The sequence below is a fragment of the Balaenoptera musculus genome, chromosome 6, assembly GCF_009873245.2.
Source record: "Balaenoptera musculus isolate JJ_BM4_2016_0621 chromosome 6, mBalMus1.pri.v3, whole genome shotgun sequence".
Lineage (NCBI taxonomy): Eukaryota > Metazoa > Chordata > Mammalia > Artiodactyla > Balaenopteridae > Balaenoptera > Balaenoptera musculus.
The window spans coordinates 98,571,618-98,597,522 of NC_045790.1; the positions used below are offsets into that span (position 1 = coordinate 98,571,618).

A 25,905-nucleotide genomic window follows, 5' to 3' on the forward strand; every position below is an offset into this window, starting at 1 on the left:
ACTGAGCATTTGAAACATGGTGAGTTTGAATTGAGATGTGCCACACGTGGAACATACACATTGGATTTTAGTGACTTTGCACCAAAAAAATAAATAATTTTGATAATTGTTTCTATTAATCACATGTTGAAAGGATAATATTTTGAATATTTTGCATTAAATAAAACATACACATCTTCCTTGATTTATGATGTGGTTACGTCCTATAAGCCCATCATCAGTTGAAAATGTCATCGTAAGTTGAAGATGCATTTAATACACCTAACCTACCAAACATCACAGCTTAGCCGAGCCTACCTTAAATGTGATTAGAGGGCTTCCCTGGTGGCGCAGTGGTTGAGAATCTGCCTGCCAGTGCAGGGGACACGGGTTCAAGCCCTGGTCTGGGAAGATCCCACATGCCGCGGAGCAACTGGGCCCGTGAGCCACAACTACTGAGCCTGCGCGTCTGGAGCCTGTGCTCCGCAACAAGAGAGGCCGCGATAGTGAGAGGCCCGCGCACTGCGATGAAAAGTGGACCCCGCTTGCCACAACTAGAGAAAGCCCTCGCACAGAAACGAAGACCCAACACAGCCAAAAATAAATAAATAAAGTTATAAAAAAAAAATGTGATTAGAACAGTTACATTAGCCTACAGGTGGGCAGAATCATCTAACGCAAAGCCTATTTTATAATAAAGTGTTGAATATCTCATGTAATTGATTGAATGCTGTACTGAAAGTGGGAAGCAGAATGATTGTCTGCGTCCAGAATGATTGTAAGTGTATTGGTTGTTTTCCCTTATGATCCTGTGGCTGACTGGGAACTGCGGCTTCTACTGCCCAACATCACGAGAGAGGATCGGACCGCATATCGCTAGCCCAGCAGAAGATCAACATTCAAAACCTGAAGTAGCATTTCTACTGAATGTCTATCACTTTTGTACCATCTTAAAGTCGAAAAATCGTAAGTCGGGGACCATCTGCATTATTAAATTTAATTTCACTCATTTCTTTTGAACTTTTTTTAATGTGGCTACTAGAAATTTTAAAATCACGTGCATGACTGACACTATATTTCTACTGGGTGTCACTGATCTAACGAATACTTAATATTCAGCCTCAATTCTTGCTGCTCTTCCTACCACAATCCACGCTCCAGGTACACTGAACTCCTCCCAGGCCTTCTAGCCTTGAACGTCCTCTATCTCTACCCAGCCCTTATTTATCTGGAACATTTTTTCAGTTCATTTACTTTTACTCATCCTTTGGGCCAGAGTTCAAATATTATTTCCTTGGAGTAGTGTGGTGCGTGTTCAGCCTTTCAAATTTGGGTTTAAGGGCCTCTCTCTGCAACCTCACAACCCCCTCTGTTTCAGTCCATCACAGCACTTGCCAGGCTGTGGGGACTGACTCTTTCTGTCCCTCCAGTCTGTAAGCAACAAGAGTGAAGGAACTGCTACTATAGCTGGTACATAGTAGGTGTTCAAGAAATATTTAAGGGATGAATGCAGGACACCTAATCTGATCATACTGCCTCAAGAGCACCCAACACCCTGCAACAGGGATCAGCAAACTACAGCCCCAGGACAAATATAGCCCGCCACTTATTTTTGTAAATAATTTTTGGGGGGAACACAGCTATGCTCATTCGCTGACATACCATCTATGTCTACTTTTGAAGTAGAGGTAAGTAGTTGCAACAGAGATCATATGGCCTACAAAGCTTAAAATATTTACTGTAGGACCCTTTAAAGAAAGTTTGCTGAACCCAACCCTATCAAATAATGCCCAGCTCTTCAGGACACATCACGGCTTACATGTCCAGCCTTATCTCATGATGCTCCACCTGTAATACCTCTCTATTTTCAGGTGTGTTGAACTACTGGCGGTGCCAGTAACCTCCCACACTCGTGTTCCTCCATTCCATCTCCAGTACACACTGTAGCTCTCTACATTCCCATATATATAAATATATATATGTGTTGTGTGTGTATGTGTGTGTGTGTATGTATATATAAACACATGTATACTGCAATTATAATTATATATTATAAAAATGAGTATATATTCACTTATAAGTCTTTCTCCTCTAGACTGTGAACCACTCAAGAGAGGGAACAACACGTTCATTCAACACTATGTATTAAGCACCCAACATGTTTCAGGAGCTAGAGACAGAGTGGTCATGATGTTCATGGCACTTATAACCAGTGGGATGGGGCAGTGAGACCACTCTCCCTCAACTCTGTCCCCACTGTCTGACCCAGTGCCAGGCATGTTGTAGTCGCCCAGCACATGTTTGAGTGAATGAATGAATGTCTCCCCCCGAATCATACTTTCATCTTTACACAACGCTATCAGCATTGAAGTGAAATTAGGAGTCAGACCTGTTTCTATGCCCTGCTTTGACAGGCAGGCAGACATGAAATAATGGTTTAGAACATAGATCTTGGAGGCAAACTTCCTGGGCTTGAATCTTGGCTCTGCCACTGGCTCTCTGTGTGATCCTGGGTCAACTGCTAGAACCTGGTGTGATTCATTCTCCTTGTCTATAAAGTGGGGATTAAAAAAAAAAAAGCCATTTTGCAGAAATGCCATGTAGATTCAATAACGAGTACTACGTATGCAGAATGCACAGACCAGTGCTTGGCCCATAGTAAGTGCTTTGTAAGTGTTGTCTTCCATTATTATCATTGTCATTGCTATTGTCATCACTGCCTAAGCGGGGGCATGTGACAACTTTAGGAGCTTCATTGGTCACATGGGGACAGTGATATCTGTTCTGCCCACTTTGCTGTGGGAGTCTGATTAGAGACAACAGTGAAAGGGCTTCATAACCTGTAAAGTGCTCTCCAGATGACAGCCATGGGGAAGATTATCTCCCAGATGTGTGGGCCACGCCATCACGGGCACATCTGCAAGGAGTAAACATCTGGAGGCCTGGTATTCCATCATCTCAGCCTCTGCCTCCTTTTCCCTCCTGCTCTAGTTCCTGCCCTCACTTTCTCCCACCCAGGGGCAGCTTGCCAGTTCCAGGGTTGGAGCAAGAAGAATATCATTCCTCTGTTCTCTGCCCAACGTGGAAATTCCATCTCTTTGTAATTTCCATCATGTTGGAGTTGCAGTGAAGGTCCATTAAGGCTTCTTATGGGAAGAGAGAAGGGTGTGGAGAGAGAGGGGGAATGGGAATCCCTTTCACTGGGATTTTTACTAGAACCCCTCGATTAAATCTTTCCATCCAGTCACCAAAGCCCTCAGTGGGTCATGGCTACTGCTAGAATGTGATTTTTTAAAAACAGACCAACAGCAAAAGAGTGCTTCATTGAATTGAAGCACACAACCATTGCAATTTTTTTTCCCAACCTTTTTCCCCCTCTTTGCTTTCCGAAATACACCACCATCTAGGTTAGTTCTCAAAGCAGTTTTGGATTTAAGGCTGAGACTGCTTTGTAGGGAGTCCCCCAGAGTAAGTCAGTTCTGTTCAATACACATTTATTTAGCATCAAGGATGCTCCAGGCACCGTGAGGGGCCTCAGAGGTCCCGAGGTGAATGAAGCACTGCCCGGCTGTTGAAGATCACACAGCCTGGAGGGGAGACAGTCATAAAACCCAGAGCTCTCTGAACTGCTGTGGCAAGGCTAACATAGATGGGATCCCTGGCACTTGAGGAATCTCAGAGGAGTGGGCAGGTACCTAGCTTTTGTGTTGCCTGAGCCCAGCATAGGACCAAGCACGTAGTAGGTCCTGCACAGGAATATCATGAATGAATACATGAGCCCTATATCTGAGAGTTCAAGGAAGGCTCCCCAAGGAAAACACTCTTGCATCATGGTTGAATATCCATGCCAGGGTTCATAGGTGGCAAGCGGCAGCAACAGAATTTGACACAAGGAGAACTCATCATGAGCATTTGGGGGAGCTTGGTCCACAGGTTTCCACCTGTGCAGAAAAGAAGGCTGGAGAACAAGACTTGAAAGAGCTAGAAAGCCAGGTGGGGTCAGGGGCTCAGTAGCAGGAAGAGCTCAAAAATCTCATCCAGGCTCCGCGGCTAACCCCCCACTGTTCCTCTCCTGCATCACTCTGCTCAAGACTCAGAGTCCTGAGAGTGAGGCTCTAGTTGGCACCTCTGCCTGGATTATGAGAGGAATCATCAGTAGTGGGAGAATATAACACTGCAATTTACGTTCCACCAAGACCATACCCAGTGGGGTGGTTCCCACCCTTTCCTTCCAAAAAAATCAGGGTGTTGCTGAGAAGGAGTAACTGTTGCTGAACAGCCAAAAAAGACATTGCAACTACCTAACAGACTCAGGCAGACGAATAAAGACAGCCAGAGTATGCACACTCACGGAAGCAGGATGAGTAAAGTTACGGAGGTCTGGAAAAATAAGGAATGGGCAAGGAATTTCAAGCAACTTGGTGTTACTTACATATAAGGCATGAGGAAAAAAGTAATGGTACAAACAGGGACACAACATGGTGATGCTTAAACATGAAATTGCACCATGGAGTGACTGGGATAATGAAGGAGGCTAGGGAATGCCACTCTTGCCTGTGTCCCTGCTGCCTGGAAATATTACGTTGTTTTTGCCCAGCGTCAAGGACTGCAGCGTGTTCTGTAACTGTTACAGCCCACTGATACTGGGACAAATAGATTAAACAAGTCCAAATACCATTAACCCAATTACAGATGAGCTGAGCGGGCTCTGAGCTTGACTCGTCCCCAACTGGAAGTTTCACTTGAACACTTAAAAGGAACGAGGGCAAACAATTCTCATCGGAGGCCCATGCCCCCTGCCCCCAACCAACTAAGGAAACCTCTGCTGTCCAATAATCATCCTTTATTCTGTTTTTGTTTGTTGATTTTGTTTTTAGCACAAGACCCAGTTTCTTATGTAAAAGATCGTGTGGTTGGGTGAGACGCTCTTTCTCCCTGAAGTTAGGTTTTCCTGGAACTAATAGTGATGCCAAAGGAATGAGCAAGTGAAAACTAAAGCAAAAGCAAACCACATGCCTTTCTTGAACACCTACTGTGTGCCAAGCTCTGTGCCAGGCCCTTTCTTATTTATTTATAATGTGTTCCATACAATGTCCCAGTGAGGTAGGTGAATCTGGTGATTCCTGTTTTTCTGGTGAGAAAATCTAGCTTCAGGTCTATACAATTCCCATGCTTGGTGAAGCTGGAATTTAAATCTAAGTTTGCCTGACTCTAAAGACCCCTATTCATTCCTCAGAATGACTCTATCCCTTAACACCTCTTTCTGTAGTTATTTACCCCTCATCACAGAGACTTGAATCTCAACCTGGTTGACTCTCAATTTGTACCTGTCTAGTTATGCGAAGGTAACCACCTCACAAAAAAAACAGCCCTTCATATGGAGACAAAACCAGTCTCCCTGGGCAAACCTCTGGTCCCTACTCTATTCTCTTAAGCCCCAACAGAAGAGTCCATTCTTCCAGCTGCACACCTACTATTACAATATCTAAAGATGAGATTGGGACTCTGTGAATTCTCTGTGTAAGCTCACAGACTCTTTGTGCTGTGGTTGGAAAGGTTCTTGGAAATCATCTAGACCTGTGGTTCTTAAACATGGCATGCATCGAAGTCACCCTGGCTCATGCAAAAATACAGATTCCCAGGGCTCTCCCAAGTTTCACTCGATTGGAATCTCAACAAATGGGGACTAAAAATCTGTATTTCTCCTAAGCTCTCAGGCTATTTGGACGTTTCAATCCAATTCTCCAAATTCTATTACGTGGGAGATCAAGACACGAAGAGGGGAAGACATTTGCCCAAGGCCATGCAGCCAATGAGTCATATTTTACTTTCCAAGCAGGCAGGGCCAGCCTTGCTGATCCCCTCAGACAGTCCCTCTCAACGCTGGGCTCCTGCTCCGCCCATGGAAGGCTGTGCGTTGACTGTGGAGCTGAATAGCTTGCAAGCAAGTAGAGAAACTACGTCATCCCCGATCGTAAAACCTGGTGAGCCGCAACCTGGCTGGTATTTGGACTACAGAACTGCCTGGGGAGGCCGGCCTGACTTGGCACTGGCCTTGTCTCCTGAACAGAGGTAAGGCTTTCTTCCCTGCCCCTCCCCACCTGCCCCGACGTCAGGAAAGAGGATGGGCCTGAGGTTACCAAGGGGTCAGAAGAGCACTGGAGATAAAATCGGAATATTCCACACTTGATTCTGTCAGCTGCATGACCTGGTACAGGTACTTCTTCCTTTCTGGCCCTCAGTCTTCCCATTTAAAGAATGGGAGCATTGGCCTCTGGTGTGGTTATGAGAACAGAGCTGCAGAGTCACCATGTCTTAAGTTAGACTGCATCCCAGCTCCTTACTAACGGTGTGACCCAGGCCCATCCCCTAACCTCCCTGAACCTCAGGACGTGTTCTGTAAAATGGGGATATTGGTAGCCATGTCATGGGGTGTGTGTGACAACTAAATGAGATAGTGCAACTAATGTGCTTGCACAGACCCTGGCCCTGGAAAGTGCTCAACAAATGGTAATTATTGCTCTTGTTGTTATCGAAATTTGTCATTTCTCATCTGAATCCCCAAGAGACCAGCCTCTCTGGCCCAGGGGGAGGGTGCTGAGGCCTTACATTTGAACAGACTTCAGTTCCCATACAGAGGTCTTCCAGCCCCCCAGTGGCACCTCAGCAACTCCACCAAAGGATGTCTTGGCATACCCCAAAGGGGATGGCTGGCTCTGGGGTCAGAGGTAAGAGGCCAAAAGACCTGTTCTGGCCTGGAGATCCTGTGTGACCACAAATCCAGCCTCAGTTTCCTTGTCTAAGAAGTACAGATCGGGACTTCCCTGGTGGTCCAGTGGTTAAGACTCCTCGCTTCCACTGCAGGGGGCACAGGTTAGATCCCTGGTTGGGGAACTAAGATCCCGCATGCCGTGGCCAATAAATAAATAAATAAATAATAAAATAAAAGGTACAGATCTTCTAGCCCTGTCCTAGAAGACTCACATAAAAATGGCTTCAAGGCTATGTAGAGCTGCATTAGCACATATCTTCTGAGCACCTGCCATATGGTTTGACCAGTCCTGGGCACAGAAGACATAAAACATGGTCCGACCCAGGAGTTCACATGTTAGGAGAAAACAGAATCCTAGAGGCATAATTAGAACTCAGTGGACTAAGCAGAGACATCACAGAAGTATGGAGATTGTGAGAAGCAAAAGGAGGAGCCCCTGTTCTGGATTTGGGGGTCACAGTCAGAGCAGCTTTCTCGGAATAAGTAACACTTCTCCTCTGGGGGTTTGACTTGTAAACAACTGCATCCTCTACAAATATATAGGATTGTTTACTCTCTCCATTTCCAGTGTGGGCCCTGAGGGCTTGAGAACCTAGAATGTTAGAGCCGAAGGATTCGTCAGTGAAGTGCTATTCTTACCGATGTGTTTATGAAAAGACACCAAAGGCAAGACTGGGGAGAAACGAGCCCGGGGTCCCCTAGCCTGTTAGTGTTGGAGCTGGGTCCAGAATCTGAATTCTTAACTTCCCATTTGGGGCACTTGCTGACAACCTCCTCGCCAGCCTCCTCCTTTCTCTCTCTCTCACACTCTCACACACACACACACACGTACACACACGCTTGTCCAGCAGAGCACACCTGTGGCCCCTCGCCTTCCCCTCCTGCCAACTCCTGTAAAACAGGAAAACAGAGCAGCTTGGCTTCAGCTGTAACGTGTACAAATACACGCAGCAAAGTTTCCAAAGGGATACGGATAGTGAGGGACAGTGAGAGCCTTTCAGGGTCTGGCAGGTTTACGGGCGGACGCCAATTAAAAAGCACACCCCACACAGAGCCCATGGGTTTTGTTTGGCTGCGGCCTTCTTTCCAGAACCTTCCTGTGCGGCACTGATGGTGCAGACTGGAAGGGCCACTGTTCTCAAGGGGTCCTGGGCATTCATGTGCTTCCCAGGATCCTCCCTCAGGATCCCCTCATTCTAGGCATCAAGCTCGATTTTGCTGGATGAACATATACTTTGCTCTGAGCTAGGCCCAGTGAAAGGCTCTCAGGTACAGAGAGAATCCTGCCCAGTCCATGCACATGCATTCCTCATGGTCCTATGGGGGACAATGACACTGAGTGAGGAAAACGCTGGAATGGAGGCAGGGAATCCTCGCCATAAGACCCCAGAGGAAAGAGTTACCAACTCCCTCTGGCAGAGGCAAAAGGTCTCAGGGAGCCAGTGAAAGACATTTCAGCTGGAGATGCCCAAGCTGGAAGGGCATTGCTAAGAGGGGGATCAGCATATGCAAAGGCTAAGAAGGAAGGTGTGAGAGGGCATTTCTGGGGATTTTTCAATGCGGCTGCAGAGTAGGGTGTTGAGTACAAGAATGACAACAACAACTAACACTTACATAGTACTTGTTACATGCCAAGTACTATTCTAAATATCTGACATATGTGGACTCATTTAATCCTCACTCTAACCTTACGAGGGGTGCTACTATTTCCCCCAACTGGGCAGAGGAGAAAACCAAGGCATGGAGAGGTTGTCACTTGTCCAAGGCTGTTGGACTCTTAGCAACCAGTGGTTGTACGACCACGAGTGGGACTGCGGTTGTTTCTAGGGCACTAGAGTTGGCTGGGGATCCAGGATCTATAGCCCTGCTGGGACCTTAAGCCTGTCTAGACTGGCCAAATGGAGCCATTCATTCTGCCATTGTCAACCTCAAAGGGAGGTAGTGAAGATTAAAGGGAGAGAGAGGTGAAAATGTTCTTTATACATGAGTCATCATCTAATATACTTCCTCATGTCCATGGCACATACATCTTCCCCACTATGGTGGGGGCATACAGAGAACCCAAGGCCCACAGAGAGGGAATGGCTTGCTCAAGGTCACCCGGCTGCTCTACTACACAGGTAAGACTAGAGCCCAGAGCCACCCCCCACCTCAGAAGGCAACAGAGTTGTTCTAACAGTAGTTAAAATTCTGGGGTCAGATGATACCTGGATTGAAATTTTGGTTCTGCCACTTACTAGCTGCCTGAGACCAGGGAGTTTCTTAAATCCTCTAGGGTTCAATTCCTTCATCTACAAAATGGGGTGATAATTTATATATCACAGAGTTGTTGTAAGAAGTATATGAAATATATATGTAAAGAATCTGGCATATGGTAAGCAATCAATCAATTAAATGATAATGGTTATAAGGATAGTGACGATGATGATGATGATGATGATGATGATGATAATGATGATGATGATGATGATGATGATGATGATGATGATGATGGAGGGGGAGGGGGGAAGGAGAGAGGAAGAAGAGGAGGAGGAGGAGGAGGAGGAGATGATGAAGAATCCAGCACTCTTTTCGTAAGTTCAGTACTTAACTCCTCCACAAGATTCTATGCTGGCTTTACATAGTCCCTCACTAGGGGACATTTGGAACTCATAACGCATTTGTGCATAGTGACACACAGTTCCATGCATGGCTTCCACATAAAGCTAAATTATACTCTTGGCTCTCTTACCTTCCAATGACTATATTTGCATGATACAAATCCTGCCTCATCCATGCACTGTCCATTGAGCCCAAGTGGACTTGTCATCTGCTTCATGTCCCACGTTCTGCCCAGTCTAACACTCAGACACCAGAGAAGAAAGGGAAGACCCAAGTCCCTGGGCCTCTTAGTTAGCAAGTCTTGCTGAGTCACTTCAGATCCAGCCTCACCACTGCAATGGCCCTAGCTCAGGCATTCTCTTCTCCCTCCTAAACAACACTTATCTAGTCTACCCTACCCTACCCTATCCTATCCTACCCTACCCTACCTTACCCTACCCTACCCTACCCTATCCTACCCTACCCGACCCTAACCTACCTTAACCTACCCTACCCTACTCTACTCTATGCTGTCTAGTGCCACTGGCTCTCTCCCTTCTCCCCAGTCTCCTACTTTGCAACCAGAAGCGTGTTCTCAAAATGCTTATCTGCCTATGTCACACTCCTGCTTTCAATCTAATGCCTTCCAATGGCCGGTGTACTCTACACTGCCAACTTCTCCAAACACACCCTCCCCTCTCAGCCCACACCAATTGCTAACCATCCCTCAAACATGGCACACTCAGAAATATGCTGGTCTCTCTGCCCATAATGCCCCTTCTCTTCCACTCTACTTACTGAACTTATACATCCTTTGACTGTAAAGGCTTTCCTGGTGACTGTCTTCCTGATGCAGAGTTAATCTCACCCATCCCTTCTCATGTAAATAAGCCACTGTAATAACTACTTATTGAGAGCCTTATTCTCAAGGCTTTATATACATTATCTAATTTAATCTTCCCAACAGTACTTTAAGGTAGTGCATTCATCCCCTTTATAGATGAAGAAAGTGAGGCTTAGAGAAGTTAATGTCAGCTAACCTGAGCCTCTTAATTAGCAAGACCTGTTGAGTTTGCTTTATACATTTCTCTCAGGGTCCAGCCCTCCCTCACCATAAACTGCACAGCCAATATTTAAACTCAGATTGGCTTGATTCCAAAATGTCTGATTTTATCACACTGTATTTAGTTAGCTAAGTTCTGGGAGCTTCTTAAGGGCAGGATCTGGGTCCTGTTCATCTTAGTACCCCAAACCTGGAAATTAGTACTCAAGCATTGGTTGGAAGTTAGAGGGACTTAGTTTCCGACTTAAGATGGAGAAGGGAGGCATTACACCCATTTGCCCTAGAGATAGTAAGCACAGCGCTCACCAGTTTGAAATACTTAAAGTCTGTCCAAGTTTAGATCTCAGGATCTCAACATCATGAATTGCTAACTACAGGATTTGAAGCAGGTAATTCAACCTGTCTAAACCTCACTTTCTTTAATTGGAAAAATGGTAACCACACTAGCACGTGGCTAGTGTTTTGCATGTTTTGCACATGGTTAAATGTGATAAGTATGTCGAGTCACTGCGAGGAGAACTCCCCGAATGGTAGTTATCAGCATTTGTCCGTGAAATGCACTCTCTATCATGAAACCTGCCTAGAGAAGACACTTCTTGACCATACAGAGAGAGGATGGGAGTCATGTAGAGGCGATTTCCTGGGCGCCCCTAACACACACCTCTGTGTGTTCACGACTCCTCTGTTCAGTGGTGGAAACCATATGGAAAGTCCCATCTTTGCCAGCAGAGTGAGACATGAGCGTCCCTGGCATTTGTTGTGGCAGTGCATGAATCAATCTGTCTGTGCCGAGGACAGGGCGCTGGACCCAGAAGCTTCATTTGCACCTCAAGAATTTTTCTTTTTCCAATGAAACAGCTTAACAAATACTGGTTTAACCTCCTTGCCTGCGATGGCAAGGCCCCCCCCCACACACACACCTGTCTCTCCAGGCTCCTCAATCCCACTCCAGAGGGCCTTATGGTGGCTGGGAAGGGCAGGAGGCTCCACAGTGCCAGGAAAAGCAGGCTGAAACCAGGGAGGGGCGTGGACGGGAGAACGAGCTGGGCACAGCCTGATGGTGGATATTCACAGGGGCCAGCCACCTTTGGCAAACTGGGCAGCTATCCAGAGGCCACAGCCATCGGTGAGAGCCTCAGAGAAAAGCACATACTTCTTGGGGCTCTTGCTATTGTGTTAAGTTCCACCACTGTGGCCACTGCTCTCTGGGTTAAACTTTTGATACTATTTACAACCCATATACCTCACAGGGATGTTAGTCATTAATTCCTGCTCTTAATCAGAGTTCTCTATGACTTTCACAGACAGTTTCCTACTTATCTCTCCAAGATGAATAGCATTATGCATATTGTCCATTAGGAGGAAAAAAAGACCCTACTATGTATTGTGCTGGGTGCATTATAGTTGCTATCACACTCAAGCCTCACAATAACGCCACGGGGACAGACTATCATTTACCTCATTTTGTTGATGGGGACACAGGGGTTCAGACATCCAATTACTCATCCAAGGGCAACAGCTCGTGAATAGTGGCAGATGCAGATTCAAACTGAATCAGGCTCAGACCACAGCCCCAGCGCACTGGGGAATTTAACTTTATGCAACTGTTGAGCTAAACTCTTCCTCAGGTTGTGTCAAGACAGTGGAAAGCTATAGCAATGGGGTGACTCGCTAAAGGCCTGGGACCTAGGGCTCTGGAAAGGGTACACATGACAGCAATTTAGAGTAGGGCCTGGCATGTGGCAATACTGCAGACTGAATGTTTGTGTTCTCCCCAAATTCATATGTTGGAACCTAATCCCCATTGTGATGGTATTTAAAGGTGGGGCCTTTAAGAAATGATCCCATAAATCCCATAAATGGAATTAGTGCTCTTATGAAAGAGACCCCAGAGAGATCCCTCTCCCCTTCCACCATGTGAGGACCCAGCAAGAAGACGGCTGCCTATGAACTCACCAGCTCTCACCAGACACCAAATCTGCTGATGCCTTGATCTTGGACTTGCCAGCCTCCAGAACTGTGAAAAACAAATTTGTATTGTTTATAAATCACCTAATCTATGATGTTCTTTTATACCATAACTGACTAAGATAGGCAAGAACTCTATTCCTTTTCTTTTCATCCTCCTTTTTTTGAAAGAAGCGTATTCTTCTCTGACTATACTATACTTGGAAGAGTAGTCATCTACACTGTAGTGGGAATTTATTCATCTAAATTCCACCTTCATACTTACAGAAATGTAAATCCAATAATAATAAACTTTCTTAAAAGAGCACCTTTGAGCTTAGAGTGTTGGAGGTTGAGCAGATCTTTAGGCACCTGAGTCGTCTGGAAGGATCTCCTTCTGCTTTATTTCTCCATGTGGATTATTACGGTCCTTTGGTGGGAATTCAGCATGTAGGTTTTCGGGAAGGGGATTATGGATCTCATCAGCACTCATCAAAACCGAGAAATACGCTTATTTTCAACTGCTTTTATTCTACTGATACTCAGTATTTTCCCCTCTGAATTCCCATTGCGCCCTTCACTCTAACAGGTGTCGTCCCCACATTATGAAACACCTGACCTACATCCCATTTCCTCCAGCAAGCTAGCATCTCTGAGCTACTGCCAGGAAGTTAAGGACATATACAGCCTCTCTGTACTCATTACCCTCCCCGGGAACAAAACGGAAGTAAACAATTGCCATTTAAAAGGAGACTTAATGGTGGAAGGTTTCCCTCATTACCTCAGGATCCAAACTGCCATCACTTCTGGAAAATGACAGTAGTCACCGTCTTCAAAGCCTTTGCCGGTCCGACCTCCATTCTGGCGCTGGAATGGTTTTTCTTAAACAGCAAGTTGACTCCTCTGCGAATGCTCCGCAGTGGCTTTCAGTTACTTCAAATACCGTCAAACTTTTTGTCCACGGCTTCCAGTGCTCTGCCTAGCTCCCAGCCTTACCTCTTGCTTCTTCCTACTTTGATCTCTATTCCCAATGAAAGTGCTTGCAGCCCTCGAAGGAGTATGCTTTCTCTTATCTCTGGGCTTTTACCCACAGTGTCCCACCTGCCTGGAGCAAATCCCATTCTCCTCCCCCCATCTTTTGGGCGTAGCCATCACTTTTTCAGAACCCCTCCAGGTTGTCTCACGACCCAGCAATGAGTTCAGAGAACCTCCATTCTTCCCCTACCACAGGCTGAAATAACTGGCTACCTCTCTATAAGTTCCATTGGACTGTACACTCCCTGAGGACAGGGAGCGTCTCTGCCTTTAGTTGCGTGCCTAGTGTATAGGAGAGAATGAATAAATACCTGTTGAGTGAATAGACGGAAGGCCCCCATCAGTAAGAAACAGCACCCGAGCAGAAAGAGAGACAATAGGAATTTTTAATGCATGGAGAGCCCTGCAGGGACTCTGGGCAGACCCACAGGCAGCAGGAAGAGGCAGGGGTCCTGCAGACTCAAACGCGTCCGAAAAACAAAGTCCTAAAGACCCAAGCTTCCTCACTGCAACAATCCTCGGGGATGCCCTCCTGATGCTGAAGAGGTCCAGTTGTCTCTCCATAGGTCTCCTCCTGGGGTCCATGGCAGGAAGGAAGCTGAGTGTAGCAGGAGGAAGGAAGAAGGGGAAAGGCCTCTTGGTCTCCACCTGAAAGCTCCTGCCTCGGGACTGACCACCATCCGGAAGAAAATGTTTAAAAAGGAGAGACTTTGATAGAGTCAAATAAGATCTTAGAAAAAAATAAAAGATAGGGGGAAATGAATAATTCCAGTGGTTACAAAGTTCTCTGTCGGCTATCCACAAGAGGAAGAGTTTGCTTTGGCCTTGCTGGCAAGCCTCATCTGCCAGGCCCGTCCTCAGCTGTCCCCCAGCCCACCCAGGCCCCAGGATCCGCGAGAGCACCGCTCCCCCTCCCACGGAGAGTCTCTGTGCTCACGGAGGGCAGCAACCTCCCTCACCGGCCCTTGAACTCCCCATACGTGTTGCGGGCCATGGACACCATCTTCTCCTCGCATGTGACCTTGGTGTCCTTGAGGGTGCTGTACCACACCATACCCACAGGCCGGACCTCCTCGCTGCGGCAGAAGAGGTAGGGCACGCTGTCCACGCGGCTCTGGATGTAGGCGCTTCGGAGGAGGCCGGAGCAGCGGCTGCTCACCCTCTCCAGACGCCGCAGGACCAGGTGGGCCTTCCTGGAAGACAGAGGAGGCGGCAGTGAAGGCAGGGGCCTAGGTCAAGCATCAGGCCTTTGAGGGGGGTGAGTAAATGTCAGTGGGCAGACGACGACTTCTTGTCCCAACAATCCCCTAGCCGCGCCTGACTTGAATGTGGTATTTTGAACACCTGTTCAAAATTACCTTGGAACTTGTCCTCTTTAACTGTGCAATGTGTAAAAAGTAAAAGAGCGGTATAACCTTTGACCTAACACTTTCACTTCTGAGATGCAAGCGTTACAAGGTGAGCAGCCTGAGGACTCTGACCAAGTAAGTGTAAACTATTATAATAATGATAAATGACAACAAGAACAGAAACTAAAATGCATTAACGCCATGAGCTAGATGCTGGGTAAGTACTTTACATACATTTAAAAATTTGTATATAATCTTCACAACAGCCCTGAAAATATTGTTATTTCCACACATATTTAATGGCTATGGAGCCCAGGTTTCAGAGAGGTGACACTACTTGACCAAGGTCAAACATCAAGCTGACCATTGGAGTTGGGCATTCGGATCTAGGCCTGAACACTCACCAAGTCCCTCTCTGTCCGCTTTCTTACTTTTCTAATTCTCTCATACTCTTTTCTCACAGTCAGAATCAAATCTTGTCCTCTGTGCTTCTAATTCATGAAAGCCTTTCTATCTCTATACCCAAATCAGAACTTCTCTATTTCATTTTTCTTATCTCTACAATAGTGATGGTGGCCTTACTGGTTGTGAGATTAACTAAGAGAAATGCCCAAAGGCTGGCCCTGAGTAAGCTCCCAATAAATGATAGCTTCTATTATAGAGAATTGTTGTGGTGATGTCTCAGGATCAAGGTCATACTGGACACTACTCTCAGCAAGAATCGCCCTGGACTGCGGTGATCATCATTAGGAACTTATCTAGAGCTCTTTATGTAGCACCAGATAGCGGATCCTCGGGGAGACCTGATGGCTGCAGAGAAAATTAAAGCAAGCATCTTTGCGATCACCTAGTCCAAGGCTTCTCAACAGGAGCACCATTGACATGTGGGCTGGATAACTCTCTGCTGTGGGGACAGTCTTGCAGGACATTTAGCAGCACCCCCAGGCCTCCGCCTACAAGATACCAATAGCACCCGCAGCCCCAGGCATGACAATAAAATTGCCTCCAGACATTGCCAAATGTCCTCTGGGGACCAAAATCACCCCATTTGAGAACCAGAGACTTAGTCTGACCTAATCTCATTAAAGATGTGGAAACTGAGGCTTAGAGAGGGAAAGGAATGACCTTTTCGCGGGTCATACCATAAGTCAGCTTTGCTGTCCAGGTGTCCATCTCCTTGTGGAATCCACTTTTCTCTACATCTCAGCATCCTCAAGATGCCTAGGGATCCTGAGGGGCTAAATGAGAGGCTCTCCCCTGCTGTCCTCTCCATGCCCCTCTGAGACCCCAGGAGGGAGGGCGTTTTACGACAACAGACCCCACAAATGGGAGACTGTTTTAGGCACCTGCGTGGCGGCTGGAAAAGGGCCGGGCTTATGCGTGTAGCTTTTGTGGGCACGATTTATGAGGTGCCTTTCAAAAAGTCCTCTTTGTATAGCTCACCACTTGGGTGGAATATTTCCTGAGGTGCCAAGAATTCATAGCTTCATAATCACACTCGAGTTACCACTCGACCCACAGGCCTCTTTCACCTCTGGCAGGCGCCTCCTCAGGGGGAGCCCGAGGAGCTTACTCTCAACCCTCCTTGTTTCAGTTCTTGCTCTGTTCCTTAGCAGCTCGGTGTCCTTGGGAACCTTACTTAACATCTCCAAACCTGTTTCTTCACTTGACAAATGGGGCAGTTGAGAAGTTAAAGGAGACAAAGTCATTGGTTGCTCCTTTACAGAGCATTTATTATATGGCAGAGCTCCCGATTCAGTAGGAAAAGACAGACAGATGGAAAATTGCAACACCCGTGGCAAGAGCAATGATAAGAGAAGGCGTGAGAGCTGTGGGAAACAGAGGACAGTGCCTAGGTAGGATTGGGAAATCCAAGAAGACTTCCTGTAGAAGGGGAACTTGTGCTGAGCCTCATGAATGAGTAAGGTTTAGGTAAAGAAGAGGGCACAGGCATAACAGGAAGCCTAGGTAAAGGCACAGAGAGAAGGGATTTCATGGTGAAATACGGTGTGCAAGTGGGCTCACAGTGGGAAATGGGAGAAGTGGCAGGACCCCAGCCACTGGAGCTTAGAAGCTGGGGCGTTTGTTGTATAGAGTAATGGTGTACCACACAGGCTCTAGAGCCTGGTTGCTCAGGTCCAAATCCTGCCTCAGCCACTTACTAGCTCTGTGATATTGAGGAAATTGTTTAAGCAGCTGTGCCTCAGTTTCCTTATCCATAAAATGGGAATAATGACTACAGCTACCACAAAGGTCGTTTTAAAAATCAAAACAAAAGAAACATTAATGAGTCTGTCATACAGAGTGAAGCAAGTCAGAAAGAGAAAAACAAATACCATATGCTAACACATATATATGGAATCAAAAAAAAAAAAAAAAAAGTTTCTGAAGAACCTAGGAGCAGGACAGGAATAAAGATGCAGACATAGAGAATGGACTTGAGGACACGGGGAGAGGGAAGGGTAAGCTGGGACGAAGTGAGAGAGTGGTATGGACATATACACACTACCAAATGTAAAATCGATAGCTAGTGGGAAGCAGCCGCATAGCACAGGGAGATCAGCTCGGTGCTTTGTGACCACCTAGAGGGGTGGGATAAGGAGTGTGGGAGGGAGACGCAAGAGGGAGAGGATATGGGGATATATGTACACGTATAGCTGATTCACTTTGTTATACAGCAGCAACTAACACAACAATGTAAAGCAATTATACTCCAATAAAGATATTTAAAAAAACAAAACAAAACATTAATGAATCTATAGTGAGCCCTCAATAGGGGTAAGTGGGGAGTTATTGAAGACTTTCAAGCAACAAAGTAGCAGGTTCAGAGACAAACTGCTTAAAAACGTTTCTAGCTGCACTGAGGAGAATGAAACCTGGGGAGGGCAAGACCAGCAGCAAGAACCGCGTACAGACACAGCCAGGTGTTACGTGTTTCCTGTCACTGTACTTAGGGGTGCTGGCTTGTTTCTCCTCTTGCTTTTAAAAAGCTACTTGTTCTTTCTCTTTCCTTATTTACAAAAAGGGAATAACATTTGCCCACCTCATGGAGTTGAAGTGAGGATTAAATAAGTTAATAAGTGTAAAACTCTCTTAGAAAAGTAGTTGGCACATACTAAGCCCCTGATACATGTCAGAAAGTACATCACCATCACCACCACCTCCACCATCAGGGTTTGTGTACTGGTTTAAGCTTTGAGCACTTACATAAGTTAGTGGCAGGAGACAGACAGACAGAAATAGTAAGAGCCTCTAATTTAGGGGGAGAGTTCTGGGTTGGAAAATATGCTGGGTGCTATGGGAACATATAAAATGGACACATAATCATTAGTTTGGGGGCTCTGAGAAATCTTGCCAGGGGACATAACATCTGAGCTAGGTCTTCAATGATGAAACAAATTTTTCAGGTAGATGGGAAGGCAGAGGAGATAGCTCATCCAAAGTTGGGCTAAAGAGGGCATAAAGCATCAGTTTTTTGAAATGGTTAAGTGCAAAGAATGGGTGAGAGACGAGTCAGTTTGGTAGAGATCAGACCATCCAGACTCTTTTGAGCCATGGTAAAGTACTCTATTTTTTGGGTGATGGGGAGTCATTGTCTGACAAGTCATAAATACAAAATGAGGTTGGGAAGGACAAGTCCTCCAACATGACCAAATGCTTTGTCTCCAAGGGCCCAGCTATTTCCAAAGAGAGAATCTTGGAACTCAACTGGGCCAAGCCTTTGTATGGATGGGGAAACTAAGGTTTGAAATTAGAAAATAATTTGCCTAAAGGAACAACTTAAGTTAGTAACAAAGGCAAAGCTAGAACCTGGGCTCCTAAGTATACAGAGCTAAGATGAAATATTTGGCTCTGGAGTCCCAGATTCAAATCCTAGTTCTATAACTTAGCTATGTGGATCATAAGCAAGTTCTTCCTACTAACTCTTAGTTACTGCAAAGTAAAATGGGAATAACAATGTTTTTGGAAGATGAGATAACCTGGGTAATTTGCTTAGCTTCTCAGTAAATGTTAGCCAAGATTCAAAGTAGTATTTTATAGTAGAAAGGACATAGGCTCCAGAGCCCATTAGGGCAAGCCACTTCTTCTCCGTGAGCCTCAGTTTCCTCATTTGTAATATGGGGACAGAGACAATTATTTTGTAGTGCTGCTGCTAGGCTGGAGTGAAATTACCGCCATAGGCATCTAGCACAGGAATTTGCATATAATACGCACTAAACCAATGTCAGTTTGCCTAACTGTCCCCTGCTCTTTCTCCACTGTACACTATGCCTCAGCACCTTGGTTTGCAATGAGACAACAAAGGCAGAAGAACTCAGAAGGTGAAGCCATGAAGAGAAGGGTTGGAGGTGCTCAAAGGCCGAGTAGGGGGACATGGGTGAGAGACAAAAGGTGAGAGTGCTGGGTGATAAATTGTAGGCAGTGGAGATTCATAAATCAAAGGCCAGGCATGCCCCAAGCTTTGCCTGGAGGGGGAAATCGCAGGTCAGAATGACCACTTTTCTCAAATACCAGAAATGAAATCTTCCTCCTTGGAGACAGGACCCAGGCCTGGTGGGATAGGAAGTCAGAGGTAAAGGAGGGACAGCACACATTAATTTATCATTGTCCCAGCAGGCAAGATCGAGACAGGAATGGCTTGTGAAGGAGTCAGCAGCTAGACTCAGATGCCGCTTCTTCGGGAACTGTAGAACCTTGGAGTGACCGTTCTCTTCCCATCACCATTACCCGATCCACTGTTGACACAGTTCTCAGACAGAGACCTAATTCTAAGGGGGCCTTGGAATGGAGAAAAAGAGGACAGACAGTAAGGAAACATCCCCATTGGGCTCTCTCCCTCCTCTCTGTCTCCTGAGCCGAGCTTAAACGTCTCTGTGTTAGCTGACCTCAAACTTAATGAGAGTCAAGGGCATAGTGTAGTTGCAAAAAACTGGAACACAACCTCTGGAAGTAGAGAGGGCAGATTAAGGGAAATAATGACTTCCATTCACGCTGCCCTTGTCAGGCCACATCTGGAGAGCCCCACTCACTTCTGGTAAGAGGGACATGTGCAAACTGCAGCCAGATCATGATGCTGAAGGTTGTCTCAAAAGCAAGTCTTCTGTGGAAGTGCTGAAAGCAGGAATCAAGTGTCACTGAAGCGGAGATTTAGGAAGATGGTTATGTTGTTCCAGTAACTGAAAACAAGAGGGGAAAACCCTGAGGGTCAGGGATGATAATGACTACAGGTGACTGAGGACCTACTATGTGCCAGAAACCTATGCAACATCGTCTTAAGTGTAATCCTCACTGCAATTCTACAGTGCCTACTTTAGTCCCAGTCGTCAGGTGGTAAAAGTAAGCCTCAGGCTGGTCATATGATTTGACTAGGGTTAACAGAGTAAGAACAGCATCTCAGATCGCTTCAGCAAAGCACCTAAGTGTTAACAAACCACTCAAAAACTAACAGAAGGCACACACACACACACAAAACCTTAAAACTAAAGTCTTCTAAATGTAGATGGGGTCTTTCTATACCTCCAGTGGGTTCCCCTTCACTGGAGATGATCAAATCGAGCATGCCTTAGGAAAGAGTCTGTCTTAGTCTGTTTGGGCTGCTATAACAAAATACCATAGACTAGGGAGCTTACAAATAACAGAAATATCTTCCTCATAACCTGGAGTCTGGGAAATCTGGGATCTTGGCACCGGCAGATTTGGCGTGGTGGTTGGTGAACCTCTTCCTGGTTCATGGAAGGCACTTTTTCACTGTCCCCTCACATGGCAGAAGGGACAAAAGACCTCTCTGAGGCCTCTTTTATGAGAGCACTAATCCCATTTATTAGGGCGCCACGCCTATGACCTAATCAGTTCCTAAAGGCCCCTTCTCCTAGTTACATCACCTTGGGCATCAGGTTTGCAATACTGTCTATGAACTTTGCAATGGCATGGACATTCAGACCACAGCAGAATCTAACGGTAGTGGGAGTTGGAGCAGATCTTTGTTGCTTTTGTTTGTTTGTTTGTTTTTAATCTAAGAGGAATTAGGGGCTTGATTCATAGAGAAATACCATCTGATGAGCAGTTCACAAGAGAACATGCTGTGACAACTGTCATAGCATCGGGTTCCTGAGATGAGAGGACCACATTCACTGAGATTCTATTCATGTTTCAAAGCCACGCTAAAATTTCATCCTCAGGAGGTCTTCCAGATCTTCCCAGCTACCCTAAGTCACGTGTTCCTCTTTGTTGCTGAAGCATTTCATTTCTCTGTTGAGATTCATACTATATTATCTGTTAGTTGTGCACATATTTTGGGATGCAATGTGTTATACTGGATAGGACACTAGTTTGACATCAGAAGACAATACTTTGAGCTCTGACACTTACTAGTTGTGTAACTTTGAACAATTTACTTAACTCCACTGATTCTCTGTTACTTCGTCTTCAAAATTAATTGTTCAGGAGATGAAATGAGATAAAAATGACTGGGCCAAAATAAATGTTCAACTAATATTTCCCACCTGCTTCTTGGACAGTGTATAGTTCCCCTGGTATCTAGCTCCTCCTGGTTGTGCAAGAAGAAGGGATTAATAATTTTCAGTCCTTAGCTTTCAAAATACAGCACTTTTCTAGCAGAGGTTGATAAAGGGAATGAAATAACACAGGAGCATCATGTGGATCTAAGGAAGTAATCGGGCAAGTGGGCAAAATGTTTCCCCAGATTTGTTTATAATAGAAAAGAAGTTGGAAGGAATCTAGTTGGTCTTTAACAGAGGACTAAATTAATATGTGATGCATTCATATAATTAACTGGCTAAAAGCCCCTTCAAAAAGACAACGTATTTACACATGCATCCATAGGAAAAGACTTGTACATGTGCTATTAAGCGTAAATAGGCAGAAAACAGAACAAAGTGTATGTACTTCTTAAACATAGCAGAGTTGATGGAAATGGAACTGTGGTCTGTAGATGTCAATGTATCCTTAAGTCTGTACCCGTTTCCCTACTCATAAGCATATCCATGTCACATCCATATCGATATCTGGAGAAGTACGTGCACACTTAATTTTATCTCTAGGTGGGGATTAGGGGTTCAGGGGTACAACATTTTTGCTTGCCATTATATATATATCTGTCTCATTTACATGTTACAGAATGAACAAGAATTACTTTAGGATAAAATACAATAAAGGCATTTCCGTTTTGAAAACATGCATACACTCACACGTATTTTAAAGCTGGTGCAATGAGTATGTGCAATGAAGCCATGGTTTTATGGCTTCCCAGTGGTTCACTGGGGTTACTTTCAGAATAAATCCACATCAAGTTTAGCCTCAGACCACCCCCACTAAACAGAAAACCAGAAGCTCAGGTACTGCCATGTAAATATATTTCCTCAACACCAGGTTTGAAATATGATTTGTAAGGTGACTAGTGAAAATATTTACATTTGGCTTTGTCTCCTCCTTGTTCTCTCATAAGAAACCATGAGACCTTCCAAGAATTCATTCCTAAACTGATGGTAAGAATAACTGAGTCTCAATGAACCCAAAAGTATTTCGATTTTGAACTGATGGAAACTTCAAGATAATTATGTACATTGCTATATTATCAGTGGGGAAAATGTTCTGTGGGACATTTGTTCAAAGTCATAGTTTGTCTTGTTTGTATTTATCCATTCTAAGACATCATCAATTTTAAGAGATGCTATTGATTTAATTACAGCCTTTCAAGAAAAGAAGAAAGAATACAACACTTAATGTGCAAATCTATTGTGCACAATCCTTCATGATTTCCGAAATGCCAAAATACGCAGAAAAAAATAAAAGTGCATCTGAAATGACAGGAATATGGCTCTAGAAGCCTAAATTTGCTCTTGTTCCCAATGTCCTAGAAATTCCAAGAGAGTGAATCCAAGATATCTAAGGAAAGAGCTAACATAATCTTGGAATGAAAAAGGTACACTGACATCCCAGGCTTGAATATTTTCACTAAGAACAAAGCAATGACAGTTCAGAGCATGTGCTAATCCTTCTCAGATGGGAAAAACTTCTTGTCTGCCTGTGTTGAGAAAGATCCCAGAATGAACCAATCCTGGGATGATTTCTGTGAGCTATTAGCAATGTCTGCCATGGAAGCAAGAGGGGCTGACATTAGAAATACACCATTTCTAATCTAGCCAGATAAATTCCACTGAAACAAATCTCTTCAAGTGCTTGCTTTCTTTTCCCTACTCTATCATTTTAATCAGGCATAACTGAAGAGGATTGAGAAGCTCAAGAGTGGTCAAGGGTATTCTGACTGGAGCAAATTTTGGTCCCTGGCCACCTATAAGTTCAGTTTTTCAATTCTCCTAATAGGAACCGTATGGCTGGGACAGCTGGGTGTCAGCGGGTCTTCTCTGAACAGCTGTTTGCAGTAACCTGTGGTTGCCATGGGAACCAGGCTCTGGAGGACATTGACCTGATGGATTTATTAGGTAGCAGCAAGAGTCACCCTTTTGTCACTAAATTTTATGGGGGTACATGACCACAAATCCACAGAGGAGTAGAGAACATTTTGGGGTTTGGTGATTATAGGCCAACAAAATCCTAATTGAGCTCATCCCATGATACCAGCCCTCAGAGTGCTCCTGGGAAAAGCTCTTATTATCCTAGCCATCCTAGGTTCCTGAGAAACAAGCCATGCTGGGCTAGAGGTGAAAGGACACTCATGGTGTGCCTCTTCTCTGGTCTCTATGACCTTCAGGGCTTGCTGGTTCCTTGGCTTCGCAGCTGGAAGGGACTTTGGAGTCCAGTTCTTTCATGTTGCAAATGAGGCCCAGAATGGAGATGAAATTTGTCCAAGGTTACACAGCAAGTGGGTGGCAAAGCTAGGACATGAACTCAAGGCAGGGTCTTGCTCTCTCTCCTTTACACTTTGATGTTCTGCATACTTGCTAACCCTTAAGAAGCATGGTACATTTACCCACAGTGATCCTCTGTTTAAAACCTTTACCCAGCTTTTGGAAGAAAGAACAACTCATGAACAGGGCTCGTTAGAGCCATTATGATCTGACCTCTGCTGAACTCTTCAGCCTTGTTCTTTTCCCCTTTTCCTTCTCACCTTGAACTCTCTGCCCCACTGAGATTTATCCTTCCTGACGAAGGTATATTCTCTTACCCCACCCTCTCTCACCCTTGCACTGGTTGTTCCTTCCAATGAGAGCACTCCTCCCCTTCCACCTGGAGGACTCCTGCTCACCCTTTACTTCTGAGCATACACTTCACTTTCTTCTCCAGGAATTCTTCCTTGAGCTCCAGGTCTGGATTAGCTGCACCAACAGCTGCATCCAGAACCGTGTCACTCAAAGTGTGCTTTTTAACTAGCCGCATTGGCATCACTGAAGAGCCTGGCAGAAATGCACACTCTCAGGCCTATCCTAGACCACTGAGTTGATGTGAATTTTAACCAGGCCCCTGAGTGATTCGCCGGCACGTTGAAGTTTGATAAACGTCGTTCTAAAGCACACTGCTCACCCTTCTTATACTGTGCTTCTTGTGACATATTTCACTGCATCTGCCAGCTGACCAGTCTTTTTCTCACTAGATGTTGAGCCTGGTAAAGGCAGGAGCTGTCTTCTTCACTCATCTGTTTCCAGCCCACGGCACAGGGTCTGGCACACAGTAAGCACATTAAATGAATCGATGACTCCATAAATTAATAAGTGAGGATATCCTCAAGTCCCTTAATATTTGCAAGGACAATGCATTTTTTTTTTTAGAATGTTATTTTTAAGCTAGAAAAACCTTAGAGTTTGCAGAATTCAGTTGTTTCCAATGGGGATCTATAGGTCCTTGATAGCTTAGGTAGACCTCAGGGACCCTTAGGTTTGGAAGGGGGAAGTGGAAGAGGAGACCCAGCAGGGGGGCTCCAGGCCACCCACTCTAGCTTCTACCAGAACAACTCTGTAGTCACCTGGTTCACACATCTACTCATCCCATTATCCAATGATTCAATAAGTAATCGTTTAGCCCCTACTTACACGAGTGAATGGGGCATAAAGGATCACTAGCTATACATAAACTGACATTGTAGTGGGGATAATACCTTATAGATAACTCAGAAGTAAACACATAAGCAATATAGGATACTAAAACTAGTAGATACGACACAGAAAATTAAAACATGAAGGTGTGATAAAGTGAATGGGTAGAAATTTTAGAGGATTCTCTGAGGAGGTGACTTCTAGCTAAGACCTGGGGTTCTTTGTAAGCTTTATTTAGAAAACAGCTTTTTCACTGCTAAGAAAAAAAAAAAAAGTACTACTATCATTTTGTTAGGGGAACCACTGACCAAAACCAAGCCCTATAGTAACCACTTGCATGAGTTATCTTACAACAGGAGGTCCTGGTAAGGAACTCAGAACTAACAAGCTACCACCAACTGGAAGAATTCGGGAAAGGTGAAAAGGAGAGAGGAGAAGCCAGTCCATATGTCCTACAAACCTCCCAGAATCCTTCTCGCTGGAATCCATCTTGGCTGAGCGATGCTCGAGTGCCACCAGGAAGGACCCTGAGTGAGAATGATTGGCCAGAGACAACTCATAAACTAACCCCATTACCATAAAACCCGAGACTGCAAGCCACATGGCAGAGCAGTTCTCCTGGGTTCCCTTACCCTGCTGCTCTCTGCCCAGGCGCCCCTTTTCAATAAAGTCTCTTGCTTTGCCAGCACATGTGTCTCCTCGGACAATTCATTTCTGAGTGTTAGACAAGAGCTCACTCTCGGGCTCTGGAAAGGGTCCCCCTTCCTGCAACAATCTTATAGATAAAGAGACTGAGTGCCAGAGAGGGCCACAGGCCAAGGTTGCACAGTGAGTTTATTAGCAGTGCCAGGATGGATTAGGATGCAGCTGCCTTGATTCCTGCTGATGCCAGTGTGGGACATCAGAGAAATCTCAGATTCCCTCAAGAGACGAGAAAGACCGAAGGAGGAGGGAGTTGGGTGGCACAGTGGGTGTTGGCAGATAGTGCCTGGTGACTAGCTGGCCGGAGGTGAATGGGTCCGTTACTGAGTGGGTTGTTCTGCCTCTGTGGGTGACCAGAAAGCCTTTCCAGAAGATTTATGTCCTGGAAGGACCCCAGAAGATGATAAAGACAAAGTCAGGAGTGAAGCTCTGGTTTAGCTTCCACCTAAAATCCCTGAACCCTGTGGG

At 45.3% G+C, this 25,905-nt stretch overlaps 1 protein-coding gene across 2 annotated transcripts in view; it reads right to left on the reverse strand.

The window, feature by feature from the left end:
* Positions 1–13,232: 13,232 nt before the first annotated feature.
* ASTN2 (astrotactin 2) overlaps positions 13,233–25,905 on the reverse strand; it is a 902,613-nt gene continuing 889,940 nt past the window's right edge. For both annotated transcript variants that reach the window (XM_036855709.1, XM_036855708.1), the window contains exon 23: positions 13,233–14,569. In XM_036855709.1, coding sequence (XP_036711604.1) covers positions 14,332–14,569 — 238 coding nt within the window. In that variant the 3' untranslated portion in view covers positions 13,233–14,331. The remainder of the gene's footprint in view (positions 14,570–25,905) is intronic.